The 22,755-nt window shown below is 43.9% G+C and overlaps 1 protein-coding gene across 1 annotated transcript; it reads right to left on the bottom strand.

Moving 5' to 3' along the window:
* Positions 1 to 9,269: 9,269 nt before the first annotated feature.
* Ckmt2 (creatine kinase, mitochondrial 2) lies at positions 9,270 to 20,675 on the bottom strand. Its single transcript, XM_052742845.1, has 9 exons — positions 20,520 to 20,675; positions 18,767 to 18,965; positions 16,892 to 16,987; positions 16,238 to 16,459; positions 14,940 to 15,025; positions 13,836 to 13,959; positions 12,868 to 13,002; positions 10,815 to 10,940; positions 9,270 to 9,530 (listed from the first exon to the last, which is right to left on the bottom strand). Exons 1-9 carry the CDS (start codon positions 20,669 to 20,671, stop codon positions 9,411 to 9,413), a joined length of 1,260 nt encoding a protein of 419 aa, XP_052598805.1. The 5' UTR covers positions 20,672 to 20,675; the 3' UTR covers positions 9,270 to 9,410.
* Positions 20,676 to 22,755: the final 2,080 nt, after the last annotated feature.

The following is a 22,755-nucleotide window of genomic DNA, read 5'->3' as shown; positions in this document are numbered from 1 at the left end:
GATGAAGCATCCTTTGGGTGTATGATATGCCCAAGAGTGGCCTAGCTGAATCTTGAGGTAGACCTATTCCCAGCTTTCTAAGGAATTGCCACACTGATTTCCATAGTGGCAGTACAAGTTTGCACTCCCACCAGCAATGGATGAGTGTTCCCTTACCTTACATCCTCACTAGCATGAGCCATTATTTGTTTTATTTATCTTGGCCATTCTGACTGATTTATTAGATGGTATCTCAAAGTAGTTTTGGTTTTCATTCCCCTGATGACTAGGCCCTCTGGATATGGAAGACAGTTGTTTGGCTCAAACTGTTTGGGGGGCACCCAGGCAGGGGGATTGGGATCCATCCCTGGTGTATGGGCAGGCTTCTGGGAATCTGGTGCCTGTGGTGTGATGCCTTGCACAGCCTTGGTGCAGTGGGGAGAGGCTTGGACCTGCCTAGGCTCAGTGTGCTGGGCTCTGCTGACTCCCCATTGGAGACCTTGATTTTGGGGATGTGGGGATTGGGGTGGCTTAGGAGGGAGGGCCGGAGGGTGGGAGGAGGGATGAGGAGGGATCTGTGGGGTGGTATGTAGAGTGAGTAGGAAATTTCTTAATAAAGAAAAATGAAAAAAAAAAAAGAATTACAGCGTCTTCTTGGTGGATTTTTCTTTGATGAGTATGCAGTATCCTTCCCTATCTTTTCTGATTAGTTTTGATTTGAAGTCCATTTTGTCAGATATTAAAGGCTACATGGGCTTGCTTCTTGGGTTCATTTACTTGGAAATATCTTTTTCCATCCTTTTACCCTGAGGTAATGTCTACCCTTGATGTTAAGGTTTTTTGTTTGTTTGTCTTTGGATGCAGCAGAAGTGTGACTCCTGGTTTTCAACCCTCTGGTTAATATGTGTCTTTTTATTGGGAATTGACACCACTGATGTTGAAAGTTGTCAGTGACAGTCTTTGCTGATTCTTGTCATTTTGTTGTGGGATTTTTTTCCCTCTCTGTGGACTTGCTGGTCTGTGATTATTTATTCCTTGTTTTCTTGGGTGCTGTTAACCTTTCCACATTGACGTTTTCCTTCTAGCACCTTCTGTAGAGCAGGATTTGTAGATAGATACGGCTTAAATTTGGTTTTATCGCAGAATGCTTTTGTTTCTCCATGTATGTAATTGAAAGTTTTGCTGGGTATAGTAGTCTGGGCTGGCATCTGTGGTCTCGTAGAGTTCATATAATATCCATCCAGACCCTTCTGGCTTCCAGAGTCTCTTGAGAAGTTGGACATTATTCTAACAGGTCTGCCTTTATATGTTGCTTGGTCTTTTTGTCTTGCAGCTTTTCATATCCTTTCTTTGTCTTGTACATTTAGTGTTTTGATTATTTTGGGCTGAGGGGAATTTCTTTGCTTGTCCAGTATATTTGGTGTTGTGTAAGCTTCTTGTACCTTTATAGTAATCTCCTTCTTTAGGTTATCGAAATTTTCTTCTATGACTTTATTGAAAATATTTTCTGTGCCTTTGATATGGGTTTCTTCTCCTTCCTTTATTCCTATGATTCACAGATTTGGTCCTTTCATGGTGTAGCAGATTTCACGGATGTTTTGTGCCTGGATGTTTTAGATATAACATTTTCTTTGACCAAAGTATCCATTTCTTTTGTCTTCAATGGTTGTGATTTTGTCTTTCATCTCCTGTACTCTGTTGGTGAGGTTTACTTCTGAGGTGTTTGCTTGATTTCCTACATTTTTCATTTCCAGTTTTGCTTGGCTTGGGAACTCATGATTCTATTACTAATTACATGTCTTGGACTATTTTCATCATTTTATTCCACTCTTTCTTTTTGCTTTCACAGACTTTACTAGGGGGTTTATTAATATCCTCTTTAAGGTCCTTGAACATATTCAGAATAGCTGTTTTGAAGTCCTTGTCTTGTGCTTCAGCTCTAGTGCATTTCTTCGAGCCTCTATAGCAGAGTGGCTGGGTTCTGGTGGAGTCATATTTCTTGGGTGTTAATGATTGTGTTTTTGCACTGGTGTCTAGACATCTGGGTTTGGGGTGGTTATGATTCTAGGTGTGGATACCTGGTCTTGTCTGTGTTGAGTGAGTGTTCCATTCCTTGGTTTCTGTTGCTGTTTGTGGATCGTAACCAAGTTCAGTGGTTGGTGTGGGTTGCCTGCCAGGGAATGCTTCTTAGTCCTTGCTTCATGTGGTCACTTGGAGTTTCTAAGTATTGGGAGCTGACACAAAGGAATGGGGATACTCTAGGAGGAAGAGGTAAGAGGGTCCACAGGAAGAAGAAAAGCTGGGCCTGCTGTGAGATTTGGTGGAGTCCTCAAGGAATGGAGACCGAGAGGGAGGACAGACTTCTGCAAGTAGTCTGCTACAGGGCTGGGCATGAGACTGGGGTTTTGCACTGGAAGAAGGAAGTGAAATCACCTAACTGATATCTAGGCTGGTGTGGGTAGCTGGTTCCCAGGTAAAGAGAGTGCCTCCCGGGTAAGAGGGTCTCTAGCTGATACAAGGCATGGGAAAAAGGAAGAGGATTAGGTCCCCTAGAGGTTCTTCTCTGACTTTCTAGGTAAGTTGTTTTCCTATAGACAGGAAATTATAAGGTTTAGAAAGCTTCCCCCCTGAGTCTGATGTTCTCTTCCTTTTAAATTCAGAGTTAAGACTCGGAATCCACCGCCCTACACACACACACACACACACACACACACACACACACACACACACACAAACACACAAACACAAACACAAACACACACACACACACAGAGACAGAGACAGAGACAGAGACAGAGAGAGTATTTGGGCTTTGGGGCTGTATGGTTTCTGCTGAAATTAATCTGCCATTATGAGTAAAAGCAGCTGCAGGCAATAGGTCAATGAACACGTGGCTGAGTGCCACTGAAACTTCTTTTAAACGAAATGGGTAGTCAGACTGGGGCTGTAGCTATCGTTGGCACGGTTTATATTTAGTGTAACTGTGGGTGCACTGGGTTCTGATCTTCAGTTTTGCTATTTGTTTTCCTTTTGCCTTAGGTGGTCTTGTCTCTTCTTTCATGATATTTGCAGTTGAATTTGCAGTCACATTTTGTTGTTGGTTTATTTTGATTGGTTGCACTAACAATAATTTCATTTCTTGAGAAACGTCATTTCTCAAAATCCTCAGTATGTTATACCAGCACATGTATCATGTGAGGACCGTAGGACACTGCTCATGCATCTTCTTCCTCCAGTGAAGTTTTCCGTTGCCATGACTTCACGGCTGTGTGTGCTATAGACATCCTGTGTGTTGTCACTGAGTTTAAGATCTCTGCCACTCTGGACACTTCATCCCTGTCTATAGGTAGGAACTTCCACTGGCTGTCTTCCTCTGTAATGTAAGTCTTCCTCTTCTGGGAGCAAGCATTCTCTGCAGTTAGCCTACCTCCCTGCCTCCAGCTGCAACCAGAGCATGCCTGACACCATGTCTCTTAACCACAAAGCATCCCCTTGCCTCATCAAAGGTATTCATTTGAGGGCTGGAGAGACAGCTCAGTGATTAAGAGCACTTGCTTCTCTTGCAGAGGACCCAGGTTCGGTTCCCATCAGCCGTATGGCAGCTCACAACCATCTGTAACTCCAGATCCAGGGAATCTAGCACCTTTCTCTGGTCTCTTTAGGTACCCAGAATGCATCTGGTACACAGACAAATAAGTAGGCAAACACTCAGATACATAAGATAAAAAATTAAATATTAATTTGTTTTAATATTGAAATTTGGTGGATTTTCTTTCAGCACTTAAAAATGGCATTCCATTGTCTTTGGCTGGCCTGTTGAGGGACTATAATAATACTTACCTGCATTTTCCTTTGCATGGAATATGCATTTTTCTGCTTTTAGCATAGTCTCTTTATTGAATTCTCATTACCTTTATTGTGATGTGTTTTTCCTGTGCTTTCTCTATTTAATATTCCTAGAATTTCTCAGATGTATAGATTTTAACTTTTATGAAATTTGGAGAATTTCAGCCTTTTTTTCATAATCAAACATAGGGCTAACTGTAGACATATTCACATCTCTCTTCAACACACTAGCTAAACAGCAAATTGGTCACCTTTCCTGGTCTTTATCAAAGCTAATAATTTATAATTTTTATGCTAGAAACTGCTGGGATGAGAAGCTGTACAAGCATCCAGACTCGGCTAGCTGGCTGTGAAAGTGTTCACTTTTCACTCTGAGATTAAATGTCCTGGCTGAAGTTTGCAAAGCTTTGTTGGCCGGTTGCTTGGGTTTTCCCTACTCACAAGCATGTTTCTTCCTTCTAGGTTATAATTGAAAACTGAGAACAGTCACCAAAATCTTCCCATTCTGGGGCGGGGGGAAGGTCTGAACCCAACATCTCTCAGTGCTGGGCTGCCTTGGACAGGTTCCCTGTTCTCCACGTCCTGGGGCTCGCTCTCTGCCAACCCTCTAGATTCTTCCGCACACAAGAACACCTGAGGAGTCAACCCAGGGCCTGAGAGGAACTTAAAAGCAGAAGTTTACGCACCTTCCTGAGCAGCACTGTCTTCTCTGATACTTAAACCCCTTCGGCTCAGACCTGTTCTCCCTACCCAGGAAGTCAAATCAGAGGTCAATTGCTAAAAGTTCGTGTAAGCTGTCGGGAGAAAAAAAAAATAACACATTACACACAGGTGTGCCTGATCGAAGAATTTTCATCACAGAGCACGGACATCAGAAAGCAGTGGAAGGAAATACTGAAAGAGTTAAAGAGAAGAAAGAAAAACAGAGAATGTAATGTTTATTGAGCCAAGTAATTAGGTTTATGCCTTCCAAGCTGTGACTTCCATCTCTTTAATATATTCCAAATCAAGAGTGGATTACATTTAGAATTTTGATTGGAGGGAGGCAGCGGGATTGAACACAGAGTCTTGTGTGCATACTAAGTGTATTCTTCTGCGCAGAGCTATAGCCAGGGCCTCTGAGGGGTTTTCAAAACTAGATGAGAATGAAACAGTATTGTCTAGAGAGTCGTCAGAGTGCATCTCAAATACTGAGGTAAATGTTGTTGACAAAACCTTTATTTACAGATTTATATATGTGTGTAAAATGTTTCTTCCCATAGGTTATGATTTTTTTAAAGCAGAAATTGTAGTCACTGCCTTGCTGTGTTTATCATCATAAAAATTTTGTAGGGAAGGAATTCTCTCTGCATCACAAAGAAAGCCAAGATTAAGTTAAAAATATGGTTTTGAGCATATATCGAAAGTCTTGACTGGCATGTACAAGTGCCCTGTGCCAACCAATACCATTATAGCAACTTTTGTGCTGTAGCCCTCTTTGGTATTTTTTTATAATATGTAATAATACAGACCCTTTGGAAGCATTTTGGGGAGCACTGACTGGAGGCGACTCAACTTTTTTCTCTCCAGGTGATCCTCCTCATATTGGCCTGAATAAAGCCCCGTCCTCACACTCAAAGAGCTTCCACGTGTCTTTTGGATTGCCCTCTCAAACTAAATTCTTTTGACTGCCTTCAAAACATGCACAGGTTTTGTGGTATTTAACCTGTGTGAAGAACAGCCTGCTTCCAAAGAGTGGGCTCAGGAGATTGGAGATCGAATTTCCTTTCCCATAGAACAGCCAGGGAGATTTCTGGTGAAAGCCTGTTCTAGCTCCTTCCTGGTCAGAAACAAAGAACAGCACGTTAAATCAATCAATCAATCAATCAATCAATCAATCAATCAATAAATAGAAAAGTTCAGTGGTGCAGGCCTTGGGAGGCAGAGACAGGTGGATCTCTGAGTTCGAGTTCAGCCTGGTCTACAGAGTGAGTTCAGGACAGCCAAGGATGTTACACAGAGAAACCCTGTCTCAAAAACAAAACAACCCGCCTCCCCAAAGCCCCATGGTTCAGAAGTGAACTCTACTCACACTGCTGACATAATCAGAAGTGAGCTCTGTAAGACGAATTGCTAAATGGTCTTATTAATAAAAAACCTGGAGCCAGATATTGGGGTAAAAAAACTGAGATATCAGGGAAGCAGAAAGAAGCCAGCCACGTTCTTACTGCTAGAAGTCCTCAGTCGAAGAGAGACCTATTTCCTGTATACCCATGCCTATATCCTTTCTGTCCCTGTCCTCTTATTTCCTCTCTCCACCCAGCTACATCACTTCCTGTCTGTCTGTACAGACCTCCAGACCTTTATGGTTAGTGCTAGGAATTAAAAGTGTGTGCCACCACGCCTGGCTCTGTTCCCAGTGTGGCCTTGAACTCACAGAGATCCAGATAGATCTCTGTCTCACGAGTGATAGGATTAAGGCCATGTGCCACAATTTACTGACCTCTATGTTTACTGTAGTGGCTGGCTTTTTCCTCTGATCCTTAGATAAACTTTATTGGGGTGCACAAATAAAATATCACCACAGAGCTGTACTCACACTGCTGACGTGACCAGAAGTGAGCTGTACTCACACTGCTGGTGTGACCAGAAGTGAGCTGTACTCACACTGCTGGTGTGACCAGAAGTGAGCTGTACTCACACTGCTGGTGTGACCAGAAGTGAGCTGTACTCACACTGCTGGTGTGACCAGAAGTGAGCTGTACTCACACTGCTGGTGTGACCAGAAGTGAGCTGTACTCACACTGCTGGTGTGACCAGAAGTGAGCTGTATTCACACTGCTGATGTGACTACTGACTGTGTAGGGTGTTTGTTAAGAACCGGTGTGTGGTGTGATGACTTTGGCTGGAAGAAGACATGGCGTCTAGTTAGGAACTGAATTATTAGTTACATGTCCTGCTTCATCTTTCCCATACAGCATCTTTCATTTCCACCATAACAGACATTGCCAATGTGCTTGTTTCTTGTGTCAAAAAGTGTAACTTATCAGAACTTTTGTAAATAGGAGCCAAATGCTTGGCAACTTTTGAGAGGATTGGATGCTCTTGTGTGCAGTGTAAGTGTGAGTGTGTAGTCTAGAAATTGTCCAAAGAGTTGTCAGAAAAATACATTAGATAACAGGAATAGTTATAAAGGAAAGTGAGGTGACAGACCAAATGCTCAGGAGGACATGGTAAACCTTCCTTTTGTGACTCCTTACGAATGGAAGTTTTGTTCTTAAGAGTAAATCCACACATAAACCCAGGGCCAAGTGCCCATACAACTGAGGGTGTGAGAAGTAGTTGACTTAAAGATTAGGTACTAATGCTCTGTAAGCAATTGAACATTTAATGTTAATGTCAGTTTAGCTTGATGGCTAAGAGAGGAAAAAATTATAAACAAAACGGAGCCACAAAAAAGACGAGTGTTGTTTTCTGGGATTCTGCATGGTAGGTATTCAGCTTGTTCTTCATGAGTCTGTTTCTTGAGATATGCAGATTAAAGGCTTGCTTTCTTTTTCTATTCACAAGCATGTATTTCATGTCAATGTTTGTTTTTCAGCTTTTTTTTTTAAAGAAAAGAAACATCGGCATATGTATCTTATCTCTTTTGATCCTCCATGCTTGTGTCTTTAGGTATCTGATTTTGCCTTCCCTTATCATTCAGCTCATAAAGCCTTGTAGAAGAGGGACCATCATTGTTGCTGAATTGCCCTAATGATGATAAGGGAGTATTCAGAGATTAATAATAATAATAATAACAATAATAATAATAATAATAGTGATTTCTTTGCCTTAATATTTATTCAACAAATACTTAAATGATGCTTGCTATGGAGTGAGTGCTTCTGAGAAAACTTTTCAAATACTAGATTTTTATCTCCCTAAAGACCCTATGAAATAGCTGCAGCCATTCTTATTTCATCCAGAGGAAACTGAAGAAACTGGAGATTAAATTATTCACTGTGATGAGTGGGAAAATCTGGACTCGTACCCCAGCAATATGGCTGTGTGGCTAGTGTGCTTACCAGACCTTTATTCTCTCCTCTCTATTCCTCTGCACCCAGAGAATACCAGCCACGGCCCGAGGTTGGGATCCCTCTTTCTTCTTCAACTGTTAGTGCCAACCACCACCACCACCCACCCCACCCACATGCCCCCACTCCCCCACCCTCCCACCCCCGCCACATCTCATTCAGGGTACTTAACATGATGGCTCAGATTTCATCAGTGTGGGTGGCCCTGTGGGGTCTTCACCACACTGTGATTTGTCACCCCAAGTTAGAGTAGTGTCCACAGGCACCAGCACCACTGTCTCTTTTGGGCTTGTCCCTGGGTAGCATATGGGGGGGGGACAAGAGATTATACCAATGTTTTCACTGTAGTGCCCGCAATGTTCACTTTATGTAAAATGCCACTTGATCTGGCTCCTGTGGTTCAATCTAATGTTGGTCTCATGCGTGGAGCAGTGTCTCGTGGCTGGTTACATGATTGACAGCTCCCACCTCCTCCTCCCTCCTCCTTCAGGTTACAGGCATTGCAGAATGGAAGGAAAAGGATAATAATACTCAAGTTCAAGATGTGCAGGCTGAGGGAACACAGGGTTTGACTGGATGTCAATCACAGTCAACTCAGTAACAAAAGCATTGGGGACTAATTTGACTCTATGTTCTTTGACTTTCAAATCATACCCAAACACTGAAAACATTGTCAGAGTTTCAGATATCAAATTTTGAATTGTTTTGCTACATTTATTGTATAAACAGACAATGGCCAGGCCACACCGGACAATAGTATACTCACCCACAATTTCTAAAGCAACTGCTCTGATCTGGGAATCCAATTTGCAGTCTTTGGAGAAATCAGTTCAGAATGACCAGAATGTGGTCTATGATGGACAGATCTCTTGCTCAAACTCAGCACCAACAGGTAAAGCTAAATATTCTTCACAGACTTGTACTCTGGATGCCCTCCTTGCTAGCCTGCCTCCCTGTCCACAGCGGCAATCAGAGCACACCTGTACCACTTTTCTTAACTACAAAGCTTTCCCATGCCTCTGCTTGCTCGAGTTTGTACCAGATACCATGGACAGGGCTGAATCGCTCTGAATTGATGCACACATAGCCTCTGTTTGTCCTCATTGGAATAGCCTTTTGATTAAGTCCCCCATTTTCAAAGGAAAGAGTTTCCTCTCGCCCTAATTCCTGGAAATGACTGTATCAGCTCCTCGCTTCCAGGAATGTCCGTGAGCATTTGTACAGGGCTGCCTGTGTTAACATCTGGAGAGTTGAACAGTTATCTAGATGTATCTCTATGTGGCCTAAAAACATCAACCCTAGTATTTTAAAAACACCTTTCCTTCTTGCTGCTTATAGTTGGGCATATTGACCTTCTTGGTATTAGTAGAAATCAGAGACATAACCCAATGATATTAAGGAGAGTTTTATTGTAAAATGGCAGTACCTACAATTTTACATGTTTTCAAGTCTACAAAAACTCTCAGAGCAGAGACTTCTTTGTGTCTGTCATACCAGCAGACACATTATTCATAAACTGGGAGGGAAAATTCACTTTCTGCCAAACTGAGGCAGAGGAGGGGGCACTTTAATATCTTGGCCTCTCTCCAGCTTCTTCTCACAATCCACCAGGTAGTTGACTCCGTCGATTACGATCTGAACAAGTTCCACCTTGACGGTGAGAGACAGGGATGACCACGGGGAGAAGACACATGAAGAAAGGAGAAGGGGGAATGATTAATTGGAGCAGGAGGTGCCTCAGAGCCCCCAAAAGGGGAATTTTGCACTTAGTAGGACTTTCTCACAATCAGGGCACTGTGTGAGGGGGTCATCCTGAGGCTGGGGCCAGATGTGGAGGTGGAGGCGGGGCTTAAGGTTTTCTCTCAAGACTTCTTTAGGGTGGGGTTGCTGGGAGAATTTTATACTGGAAAATCATTAGTTTTCATCCCCTGTATTTTTTCTCTTTTTAAAAAAATTGTGTGTGTGTGTGTGTGTGAGAGAGAGAGAGAGTGAGAGAGAGAGAGAGAGAGAGAGAGTGAGAGAGAGAGAGAGAGAGAGAGAGTGAGAGAGAGAGAGAGAGAGAGAGAGAGAGAGAATGAGGGCTGCTGGATTAAATACATGGTTTTTAGAATACTTTTAGACATTTTACTAGCTTTTATAATAATCTCCTAGAAGATTACAATAAAACACTAAGTTATGTTTGATAGACGCTATGCAAATTGAGAGAATAACCTTACCCAGTGGCCCTTCATGTTTATTTTTCTCACCAGCAGCTGCATCCTGGGTTGAGATGTCTTGCCATGGAACTTGCTATCAGCATTTCCTTAGTAGTCAGTTGTGTGTTCCTAAGTGAGCTCTCCAGACTCATCTCCCTCACAGCCTCTACCTATCGACGAAGCCTATTGTTCCCATGCACTCACAGGAGTCCCTCAGCATTGTCTTATGGGCACACGTTTAGACATAACTATGACAAACCTCTTTCACTATCTGAACTCGACAACTAAAGCATTCGAAACTATTAAGTATCTACGATGTCAAAATGAAGATGATAGCCTGTGGTCTTCAGCAAGTGAAATTCAGCATCAAGAGGGATTTTCATATTTCCCCACTCTCAGAGGGACGGTACACCTCTTCTCTGAGTCTGTGGGGATAAAACACTGCTGTCCTTTAGCCTAAGGGAGCTCCTGTGGCTGAAGATGGCTGAAATAGTTCTCAGGGGGCTGGTCCATAACACCAGTTCCACTACGATTCCTTGACTTGCCTACAAGTGCCCAGAAGGGGTTGTGCATCTTTCTTGAATTATTTTCCATGCAAAAGAAACACTGCACTGAAAGGCTAACTCAGGACTCGGTGGGGAAAGAGGACGTGGAGGCCAGGCTGTCGAGGCTGCTTTTCCATGTCCTCGTTCAGTTAGGCCGACCTCATTAGCCCATGCTAGAGTGAGAGAGACCTTACCTCTGATCTACCGATCCGATCGATGTTGGAAATGTCATATATATCCGCCACTGCTGCAGTGTCCACGCCGCCTGTGCCCCGCTTCTGGAGTCTCAGGTTCTCCAAGATCTTAGAAAAGCGTGGATCCTAGGAAAAGTGATATTGTTGCAGTCATTGAGCAAAGATGTAATAAGGGGCAGTAACAATAAAGTATTTACAGCATACGTGGACACTGGCTGGAACGTCTAAGCCTTCCAACAATCTAATGAAGTGGATATTATTTTCACCCCATCAAAGCCCATTTTCCGGTGCCATATAAAAGTACCTGATCCAGGGGGTGGTGGCGCACGCCTTTAATCCCAGTGCTCTGGAGGCAGAGACAGCTGGATCTCTGTGATATTGAGGCCAGCCTGGTCTACATATTGAGTTCCAGGCCAGCTAAGGCTACTTGTTATCTTGGGGGGCAGGGACCAAATACTGGAGATCAGGTCAGTTATAAATGACAGAAGCACTTTTGGCTTAACAGCTAGGTGGACAGTCCAAGAGAATGGAGCCAGCACTTGTGGCATCTGGTGAGGATGCCCTTGCTGCATCATGGTATTGCAGAGGGCATCACGCAGTGAGATAGAGCTTGTGCGCTAGCTTAGATCGCCCTTCTTGTACTGCCATTAATGCCATCATGAAGGTCAAAGCTATGACCTCAGCTATTCTTATTACCTCCTGAGGTTACACATGCCATTGACATGTGAATTGGGGGATTAAGTCTCTAACATATAAGCTTGTAGGGGACAACTGAAACTCTCCCAACGCCCACACTTAAGATGAGCAAACTGCTCAAGAGGAGATAACTTGCCCAAAGTCAGACAGCTGGAAGTTGGCAGAGCAGCAATTAAACCTGGGGCATTTGACTCCACGTTTATCTTCATATAAATATACACGCGTATATGTGCATGCGGGTGCCAAATTTTGTATGTACTACTCACCTGTACACCAGTTTCATTGTTACAATTAAAATCATGAAGTTAAATCACTGCCAATTATTTCCTTAGCATTGGAATTTTGAATAATAAAAAAATCACATACCTTTCTCTTGATAGGGAGCACATTTTTCTAAACTTGTTCAAATTTACTTTGTATGCTATGGCAGAAATGGCTAACTCCCAGTCTGGATCCTTTATCCCTCTGTCCAGCAATGGAGGTGAAGATGTAGCTACTTGCTGTCTGAGCTCTTACCAACAGAATGAGCGGATGTCATGTGTGCCACTTCCTTTCTTATACCTTAAACCTTGTCATGGATGTGCCTACCTGCTCTCCCCTTACACCTTAAACCTTGTCATGGACGTGTCTGCATGCTCTCTCCTTACACCTTAAATCTTGTCATGGACATGCCTACATGCACTCTCCTTTTCTCACATTCTAGAACATGGAGAAGGACTGTGACTATGCAAATGAGGAAAATGCTCTAAGTGGTCCTCCAAACAAAGCTCCCTATCAGCAGCCTCAGAGTCACCTGAAAACTTGCAAGAAATAAAAATTCTCGGACCAGTGAGATGGTGCAGTGGTACTTGCTGCCAAGTCTGACGACCTGACTTCATTCATTGGAAGCTGGAAATTATCCTCTGGCCTCTACTGTGTACCCACGTGCTCCCCACACTGCACAAAACACAAATATACAAATACATAGTGTAAAAAAGAAAAGAAAAGAAAAAAATTGCACAAGCGTGGCCTAGCAATCTGTGCCGCCCAAGCTCTCCCTTCAGGTGATTCACACACAGGCTCAGTTGTTAGGACAAGGAAGGAACCCTAGGGAGCAGAGCAGGGCAGCCCCACACCCTGATTTGTTACATGATGGAGACTCAAAAGCATTACTCTTGTAGACCATCCCCTTTTCACAGGCCCTGAACCTTTTATCCTAGCTAAGGATAAAACCAGACTTTGCATCCCTCTTCCATTGCAGGTGGCAAAGGCCAGGGTTAAGGAGTGAACGCCGACATCTCCTTCACCTTCTGCAAAGCCGCCACATCTGAGCTGATCCTCTTGGGACCCAACAAAGCTCCTGGTCACACGTCATTACCTTGCTGAGCTTTGGGATCTTAACGTGGACACCAGCTCGTAATCCAGTTCCGAGGTTCGAAGGGCAAGTTAGAATGTATCCTAGACGCTCGTTCCACATGAACTCCCAGCCTCGTTCTTGGATCAGCCGTTCCACCTACAATGAGCCAGCAATGAACAAAGGGCAGGCTTCTCAAATACCTAGTCCTTCAGGGCATCAAACACCAGGGAGAGGGACCCGTAGAGCACATGAATGAAACTGTAGTGTGTCTGTGGTACTGGTACTTCATAGTTCTTCTGTAGAGTATAAAAATGATCCTATTAAATCAGATGGCCATGTAAAGCATTTGACATGGTCCCTAGAAGATTCTGAGCTCTCCATAAATAGCAGCTGATACTCCTTTTCATGCAAAGACTGTAGGAGAACATAGGAACTCTCAGCAGATTAAGCCTGTGAGAATCTATTACCATCCAGTCCCACCTCCCAGCCCACCCACTCCCACCCGATTCTACCTCTGCCATTCCATCCACTTATCCATCCCCATCCTATATCATACCCTCTCCATGTTCAGAAAAGAATGAGAAAATAACCAGTGAGTCACAGACTTCCACAAAGAGAAAAGTCACCTCTTTTTGAAAGCACTGCTCTGGAAGATTTGATTCTTAGGAGAAAAAAAATAGTCCCACGTTGGAAGTTATCAAAGTATCTTTTTAAAAATGGAAAACAGTGGCTTGAGAGATGGCTCTGGCCTTAAGAGTGCTGGCAGCTCTTCCAGAGGACCACGTTAGATCCCAACACCCACATGGCAGCTCACAACCATCTGCTCCTATACTCCCGAGGGATTCGATGCCCTCTTCTGGCCTCCAAGGGCACAAAACACTCACACATGTAAAATAAAATGATAATAATAATTTAGAATACATATGCAGAAATGGAAACCAGAGAGATTTGATTTGATGGATATCTATAAAGCCCTAATGGAATCTTACTTCCTTTAGTCCACGGCAGAACCGCTCAAAGACTCGTTTCATATTGCCTCCCTTTTCCATTGAGATTACCCTGGTGTGGTCTTCCTCATTTATCCAGATGAGAAATGTCTTGTCATAATTATGCCTAATGAAGACAGAAATGTGGTGCTGACTGTTAATTGCATTGATCCCAACACATGAAAATTCTCATTACCTCTGGAGCTTGATTGCCTCATTTCACCTTCCCCATTCCCTAGATGGCCCTTATCTCTTAACTGTGCCTGAACAAGTACCACAAAATAATGATACCTCCCAGCACGGAGACTAGTACTAAACCCAGCCGTTAATGATGCTGCACATGGTTCTACTCTCACAAGAATACAACCCTTCCTCTTGTTCCCCGAACAAGACGACAAGAGCTCACCTATGGTAGCATTTAGCTCTGACGCTAGGAGTGTTTTGTCTCCTGAGAGGCTCAACCAAAAGCTTATGTTTCTTGGGAAAAAAAGTAGGAGGCAAGGATGGGGGAACTTTACCTACATCCCAAGAATTTACACGTGTGTTTGCTATATAAACCCTGGCTGTCTACCTTCTTGTGAACTTTCTTCCTTAGCTCCTTTTGGAGACAGTTGGGATAACCAAGCCAAGGTAGGCTGAGGACTGTTAGAAAGGATGTGTAGACACTGAGTAGCTATTCACCCATTCAGGGAGGGCTTATCATATCAATATTATCAATTGTCAATATGACAATCCAAATTATCAGTGTTGATTTTTAGTTCCGAGTTCATTTGTCCTCAGTTCACAGGCAGATTCTCTAACTAATAAGAAGTATCTTTCTTTTGAATAGTTTCCCCCATGCATAGTTCATGCAAACCAGCTCATATTCCTATATCTCTTTTAAAACATCTCACTACACACACACACACAACACACACACACACACACACACACACACACACACACACACACACACACACACACACAAAGTTTTCAAATAGAATTGGCTCTCCATTTAGCTCAAGCCGGGCATGCTGTCAACTGCAGTTCACAGCAACCTCGGGTTAGAACAAGCAGGCGAGCTGAGATTCTCCACACACAGGGAAAAGGTGAAAACCACATCCGTACCATATTCCCCTGGCATCAGGCCAGTCCCGGGCCATCCCGGCACATGTTAGTAAAGGGGACACTGGCTTGTCAAACAGGAAGTGGTCCTGTGGGCCAAAAGTGACAAGGCAGAGAGAATCGTCTGTGAGACTAGTTTCAACTTACAGATACAGAGGCCTCTCAGGCAGTGTTTCTCAGATTCACTGCGAGCCGGAATACCTCCGAGAGCTTTTAAAAATGAAAACACCAATGTCCAGAACTCACACTGAGACAAGACACCAAGCAGATGTGAGGAGTCCTTCCAGAATCTTTAACAAGGGGGAGATCTTGGAGACTGGGGACAGGAAGAGTTGGAGAAGGTTGGTCAAAAAGCTCCTGAGCCATTGCCCAGGAGGAAACTCACCCATAAACAGGTGGCTGCTTAAGGCAGATAAGGGTTTGCTCTGTAACGGCAAGCAGATGGATGGCCGATTCTATACACATCAGGAGATAAAGGCGTACCAACTACGTAGCTGTCCTGTGTGGTTTGGAAATGGGATGGTTCATGTAATTTGCATCTTCTGAGATGACAGAATCTTCTTCCTCCTTTTCTTGGAGTTTAGTTAAACATTACTTTTGAAAATGCATTCTGTTTTATTTTGTGTTGATGAGGAAATAAAAGAACCCAAGCCCAACACTTGGGAGACTGAGTCAAGAACGTTGCTGTGAGTTTGAGACCAGCATAGGCTACATACTGAGACCTTGTCTCACAAAACCAAAGAGGACCTCCGTTTTGTCTGCTCTAGAGCCAGAGAGATGCCCAGAGGTGCTGGGAGGCGGCAGGAATGAGTGTCTGAAGCCAGTATCCACTGGCTCCATCCATACCAGTCAGGAAAATCACCTTTGTAACACAAATTGCTAAATGGTCTTATTAATAAAAAAACATTTAGCAATTCATGTTACACACCTTCCTTTCCTGCCTAGATCCTCTCCGCTTCCAGAGTTTTCTTAGGGTGTGGTACCGGAGATCAGTGTTTAGGCACCAATAGGATTTCCACACTCAACTGTTCTCATTTGTTCATAGATAACAACAGGCAGATCCCCCATTCACCTCCACCCTCCTGTGCCCAGCCCAGCACTCGTACTGGAATTTCTTCTTCAGACTTTAGCCATGACTTGACAAGATTTTAAGCTTCAGCTCCTTTCTTGACACCACAGCTGTGGAAGCCCCGCGCGGGTTTCAGCCCTGCAGGTCAGCTCTTAAGTGGGGAGAGGCCAAGGCAGAGCTGTGGGTCCAGCCTCTTTCCAAGCAGCCCCTGGGTGATTTATCACCTACTCACGTCAATGAGCCGTTGCTGATCCTGCTCGGTCATATCAGACAGCTTGTAGTAGCGACCAGCCAGGTCCCCCTTGAGGCCCTCCAGGGCAGTGATGGCCACGTTCTCCACCTCCCTTCTCTCCGCCCGGGAGCAGGCAGGAGGCAGGCTCAGCCCACGGATGCTGCGACCAGTACGCACCCGAGAGGACAACACATAGCGCTCATCAAACTGCCCGTGAGTGATCTGCCGGGTGGAGCAGAGTGGAGAGTCAGCAAGGCAGCCACGGAGCACAGTCCTCCGACCTACGGCTTGCCTGGAAACCTTCAGGCATTGCATTACAGAGAGCATCACATGACTGCACTATGTGACTAACTGCTGGGTGACTTAAGGAGCAGCCACCTTAGTTAAGTAAGGTGGAGTCTGGAGTACATGGTTTTGGTTGGGGTAAAATGCTGTAGGAAAGTTTAAAGTTCTCATCAATTAATTTTCCCTTAGAGGCATCTTTAAAGGACCTTCTTAACCTCCCCTAGCCCTCAAGCGGATATGCTGAAGGTAGGTCATCTTAGACCTTCCAGGGACATCTCACCAGGGTAGGGGCTCTTAGATTCCCTCTTCTGCCTGTGAATTCAGGAAAGCCTTTTTTTATGGGGAGAAGAAATGGAGGCTGGAGCCTACCTTGGATGCATCCAGGTCCGTAGGGTGCTTCATCACCCTGGGGTCATAACCATTGTGCCTTAGTTTGATGACAGGATCAAAGAGGTCAGCAAACACCTGTAGGCAAGAATATCCTCCTGTAACTGGCTTGCCCAATAGCAAAGGACTTCTGCTTTCGCTTTCGCTTGTCCCCTTTTCTCCTCAAGGACAGGGTTGATGGCCTCCTCTGAAAGTCTCCATGCTACCACGGAGGACATGCATGAGGGTGGACTAGTAGACAAGAATGCAAAGGACAGATGTACACCAGAGAAAACCATTCCGAGCCACCTTGCTCCTGAGAGAGCCCAGGGCTGCTGGACGCTGCAGCTTCGCCCCAAACACTCTGCCAAGCTCACTGTTATCACACTGAGTGAGAAAATCTGGTGGTTAAGAACCCCGTTTTGTGAGCTAGAAGAAGCCACCAGCTTGGGGGCTAAGCGAGTTTTGTGATCAAAAGAGATCAGGCTCTAAGATTCTAAGCAAAACACTGGGTCTGTGGGGATGTCAACTGTCCATAGGACAAGGCAAGGGTCCCTTACCCTGTGAGCCTGTCCAATCCAAGAGCAAATCAGCCACATGAACCAGATAGGCATGAGGAGTCTTTAGAAAAAGGCCAAGAGAAGTTATGTCTAATAACAGAGTACTCTGAAGCCTTGGGAGTTATGGGGAGTGGAAAGAAGGGCTTCGACCAGAGAAACAGCTTTAGTCTGAGTCTCTGTTATAAGCTAATGAATCACCATTTTGTTTACTTAGGATGACCCCTTCTTGTCCATTTTGTTTACTTAGGATGACCCCTTCTTGTCCATTTCGTTTACTTAGGATGACCCCTTCTTGTCCATTGATGGCAACTGCTGTGGGATGTTCTGTATGTCAAGTGTGTTGCTGATTGGTCAATAAATAAATCACTGATTGGTCAGTGGCTAGGCAGGAAGTGTAGGCGGGACAAGGAGGAGAATAAAGCTGAGAAGTGGAAGGCTGAGTCAGAGAGACACTGCCAGCCGCCATGATGAGAAACAGCATGTGAAGATGCCGGTAAGCCACGAGCCACGTGGCAAGGTATAGATTAATGGAAATGGATTAATTTAAGCTGTAAGAACAGTTAGCAAGAAACCTGCCACGGCCATACAGTTTGTAACCAATATAAGTCTCTGTGTTTACTTGGTTGGGTCTGAGCGGCTGTGGGACTGGCAGGTGAGAGAGATTTGTCCTGACTGTGGGCCAGGCAGGAAAACTTTAGCTACAGGCAACTTTTCTGAGAAACTGCCTTTGGTTCTATGACAGAAGAGTAGAAAGAGAGAGAATGAGGGAGTCGGGCTGCAGGCTTTTGTCACAATGAAGAGGCTCTCTGTGGAGACAGGTACTGTACTGAGTTCTGCTACAAGCAGACCCCGTACCTCTGCACCAAGCATGAGGCTGGATCCAAGAAGCTTGGTGAGCCCCGGAGTCTGTGCTACAGTAATGGGAAGTTAAGTCTCAAACTACAGACACACCACCAGCCCCACCCAACACACCCAGACACAAACACTTGAATGTCTTCTGATGAGTACATACCATTCAATTTAATTTAATTTGTTTTGTACCAACACAGCCTTTGACAAGCTCAGAGAGCTCTGCCATGCAACTAATCTGTCTTTGAGGAGGGACGCTGGCACAGTGGTAAAGAAAGCCTTGTCCCTAGCTGTACATCTCATAATTCCAGAAAGGATTCCCAAGGGTTCTATGAGAGTTCCCTTTATTGGAGCCCTTCTTGAGAACACAAACAGCTGGCTCCAAAGAAAGATAAAGACCCCACAGTAGTGCACCTTAACCACATATCGGGTAGCCCCCACCTCTGGAACCAGCCGCCCTTGTTTTTACCTCGTACGACTCCTCGTCACCAGCCACCATGCCCACAGTCTTTATGAAGGGGTGGCCGGGGTTGTCCACTCCGGTTTGGATGCACTGGTCCAGGGTGTAGCCATTGGGTGTCATCTTGTTTCGGAGTTTGGCGTAGATGGTGGGAGTGAGGCACTCGGCCATGCAGTTGTTATGTTTTCTCAGGTCAGGGTAGTCTGCGCTGTGGGAGGAGAGAGGCTATGGACCCGTAGCCCCCAGGTGAGGGCTATCAAAGATTTGGTTTCTCTGGAACCCTCAACCAGGCTCTCTTGGCCCAATGGGCACAGGGGACATTGGATAGAGACGCCTACATGTCCTGGCTTGAGTAAGCCAGGCTTAGGATAAACCAGTGCTAGAGAACAGGACACGGCCCCACCCAGCAGGAAACCCGTGATGTTACAGAAGCAAGAGAGGGAAAGAGGAAAGGAAGTCAGAAAATGAATTGAAATCATATGTAGATTTCTCTTCTGCCCAGAAGTGTTGGTAAAATTCAATGAATTTGGTTTCTTGGGTCTGTGGTAGGGAGAGAGACAGAGACAGAACTATCTAGAATGATGTTTACTTCTCTGCCCTTTGCCTATGGGACAAGCTTTATAACAAGAGAGACATGTCCTGTCTTCAGAACAGTGACCAGCCATGGACACAAGCATTTGGTAACTATTTGTTGAGATAACACACAGAAGGACTCCACATCGGATGCTGTCTTACCCTGGCTATTTACTGTTTGAAGAATACGAACTGAGGAGTACCATAGACTCAAACACAGGGATCTCCCTCAGCGATTCCTGGGGTACCTGGTTTGTCTGATTCCCTCAGAGATGCTCATTCTACCAGAGATTAAATGTCTCCCAGAGACATCTTAGTTGTTTTCTTCTATTCCCACCTACATGGACTCCTAGGACACAATCACTCTGCTCAAACTACTCTGTGTGTTGGTGTGTTGGACACAGTGAGATTCTGGGGCAACAGAATATCTGACCTCACCTTCTGTGTGACACTCCTGTCATCAGCAATGTCCCTCAGTGCTCACACTTAAAGTCAATACCATGATCACATTTTCTAGAATACAGTAGAGCGGTGAGTAAAGCATGGGTCTCATATCAAGAGGGCTGGGTTTGCATTTGGCTGCACTAAATGCATGAATTTGGACTATTTCTAAGTCATTTCATTACTAAAGGATGCTAAAATGAATCATCCACCATGTAAAAGGGCCTAACACACATGTTAACAGATAGTCTAATAATGTAAGTGCTCAATAAATGTGAACTATCACTGTTATTACTATTGAACTGGATGGCAAGCTTTGGGCAAGAGTGATGACATATTTCCTTATATTTGTCACAGGTCACCAGGCTTAATGAGCTTCAAAAAAGATCGTTAAGTTTGACTTATTTAGAAAGACAAAAAGAAGGATTCTTAGGGGCTGGAGAGATGGCTCAGTGGTTTAGAGCACTGTCTGCTCTTCCAGAGGGCCCAGGTTCAACTCCCAGCAACCACATGGCAGCTCACAACTGTCTGTGACTCCAGTTCCAGGGGATCTGACAGCCTCTTCTGGCCTCTGCAGGCACCACATGCACATGGTGCAAAGACATACACCCAGGCAAAACATCCAAACAAAAGAGATAGAAATAGATAAATAAATAAACTAAAAGGAGGATTTCTCACTGACAGCTTCCAGCAGGAGAGAATGCATGTCTCATTCACACTCCAAGTTATTTAAAAGAGGGGGACTCACCTCGCGGGAAAGAGCTTGTGCTGCTCCCGGGCATCAGCAGACACCTTCTGTCTGTTCAGCAGGTAGCCAGTGGTCAGGGCACTGGTTCCCAGAGTAGTAAATAGCAGTGATGCATTGCGGCCAGTTAGCAACTTAGAGAAGGCACTGGCCATCCTTCTTCTTGGTAGAGTGTCTGGAAGCAAAGAAGCTCTATCAGGCGCTGAACTGCTGCATGGAGAGCAAGGGGCAAGGAAGCGATTCACAGGGGCCATGGCCCTTCTGCTGGCTTTGTTTATCTAGTTCTTCCTTTTGTGCTTCTTTACATTAATAAAGAAAATGAAGGCTTTCATATTTTGTGGATGAGCTTATCATTTTTATCAAGCAATTACAGAGAAAAATCAACAAAAGTTATCTATTTCTTTATACTAGACAAACCAAGTATTTTTTAGACTTTTCAACCATACAACTAGACCCTGAATAGAATGGATTTCTGAACTTCTAAGAAGTACTGAAATTCTCTGAGGACCATTGTCCCACTTTACACACCCCAAACAAACTTGTGTCAGAGCTCAAAGAAACAAGAAAACACATTTGGGTTATCTTAAGAGCAAATGCCCTCCTGGCTGAGAAGGTTGAGGTGCCAGTAGTATGGAGATGGGGTATCCCAAACTTCCACTCTGGTTTAGGACCCCCTGAAAGGGGATAAAGTTGTTCAAAGTTAGCAAACATCCATCCCTTGGCTTCTAGCAAAGCAGACTCAAAATCTTTCTTTAAAAAATCATTAGTTTAGGTCTTGGATTCTTGCAGATTAAGATTAAACAACAAACTCTCAACCAAAGATCACCAACCATACTAAAAGATACAAATAAGGAGACAAAAGAGAAAAAATAATAATTGAGTTAGGCCTCCAGTGACTGAAGAGTATGGAACTGCCAGACAAGAGCACTACCAGCTCCAGATGGATGTTTAAATAACGAAATTATTTAAAAATAATTGAATTATTTAAAATTTATAATTAGAATCATAATTATAGTCAAGGAACAAGAGATCATTAAGAATGACCAAGCATGGTGGTATATGTATATATGTATATATGTATATATGTATATATGTATATATATATATATATATATATATATATATATTATTCTAGCACTCAGAAGTAAGAGGCAGGAGAATTGTATCATGTTTGAGGCCAAATGGTCTGAATAATGAGTTTTGGGCTAGCCAGGGCTATGTGGTGAGAACCTGTCTAAACAAACAAACCAAAGAATAAAAAAGAAAACAATTGAAAAATAATGGAATTGAACTTTTGTAAATGATGCAGCTGAAGAAAGAATAAATGAACTGGAAGGTATGCCTCAGGAAAATACCCAGAATGTAGCACAGAGAAGCAAACAAAAATGGAAAATCTGAGACATAGATTCGGAAATATGATTGATAATTACAATGGGAAAGTTGAATATAAACTGGATTGAGGTCACAGGAAGAGACACCAAAGGAAGCAGAAGTGATGTCTCAATGGAAATGACCAAGAATTTTCCAGAACTGATAAAGTACATGAGGCATAATGCAATATGATCAAACCCTGAAGAAACTAATCCCTAAGCAAATGCTTTCAACCAGACACAAATATTACTAGAGCAGAAAGAAGACAGTTCACCTACAGGGAAATTTTGCAATAGTAAACCCATGGAAATAATATTTTTAGAGATAAAGAGGCAATGAACTCATTTCACATGAGAATGAAAAAAAATACGGCTAAAGAACAAGTCAATTACAAAGGAGCTAGTAAAACAAATACTCAAAAAAGAACACAGCCATGAAGGGCAGGCTGAAATGCAGATAACAAAGAAATATATATAAATATATAAAGTATATAAATCTTAATCTGTAATTATGTAATTCTCAACAAACCAGGAAAGTCAGTATTAAATATGCACAGAAGAAATCCTGCTGGACCTGCTGCTGCTCAGAAGTCACAAGGCTGGTCAAGCCTTGCAGTATCACCTGGCAAGAGTACTTAGTGGGGGGCCTCTGAGTGGACAACAAAGAAAGGCATTGATCGGTCCTTTCCCATCGCTTGGTACCCAGGATGTCCAAATGAGGAAAGCGTGGACTCCTAGGTCTTTACGTTAAGATGCTGCAAGCTTAGGTGGGTTGTTTGCTCCAAAGAGCTTGTTGGTATGTACCATTATGGCTGAAAGCCCGAGTCACCCAGAGAAGGCTGAACCTCATGGAGGGTGTGGCACCGCAA

Source organism: Peromyscus californicus, unplaced genomic scaffold (assembly GCF_007827085.1).
Source record: "Peromyscus californicus insignis strain IS unplaced genomic scaffold, ASM782708v3 Scaffold_18__1_contigs__length_77618521, whole genome shotgun sequence".
Classification (NCBI taxonomy): Eukaryota; Metazoa; Chordata; class Mammalia; order Rodentia; family Cricetidae; genus Peromyscus; species Peromyscus californicus.
This window is presented reverse-complemented; position numbering and strand designations above follow the sequence as displayed.

Coding starts and splice junctions, on each gene's coding strand:
- Ckmt2 (XM_052742845.1), bottom strand. CDS start 20,671: ATGGCCAGTGCCTTCTCTAAGTTGCTAACTGGCCGCAATGCATCACTG. Junction 16,988..18,766: donor GTGACGAGGAGTCGTACGAG/GTAAAAACAAGG, acceptor TCTTGCCTACAG/GTGTTTGCTGACCTCTTTGA. Junction 13,003..13,835: donor TCTGCCGTGGACTAAAGGAA/GTAAGATTCCAT, acceptor GGCTCATTGTAG/GTGGAACGGCTGATCCAAGA.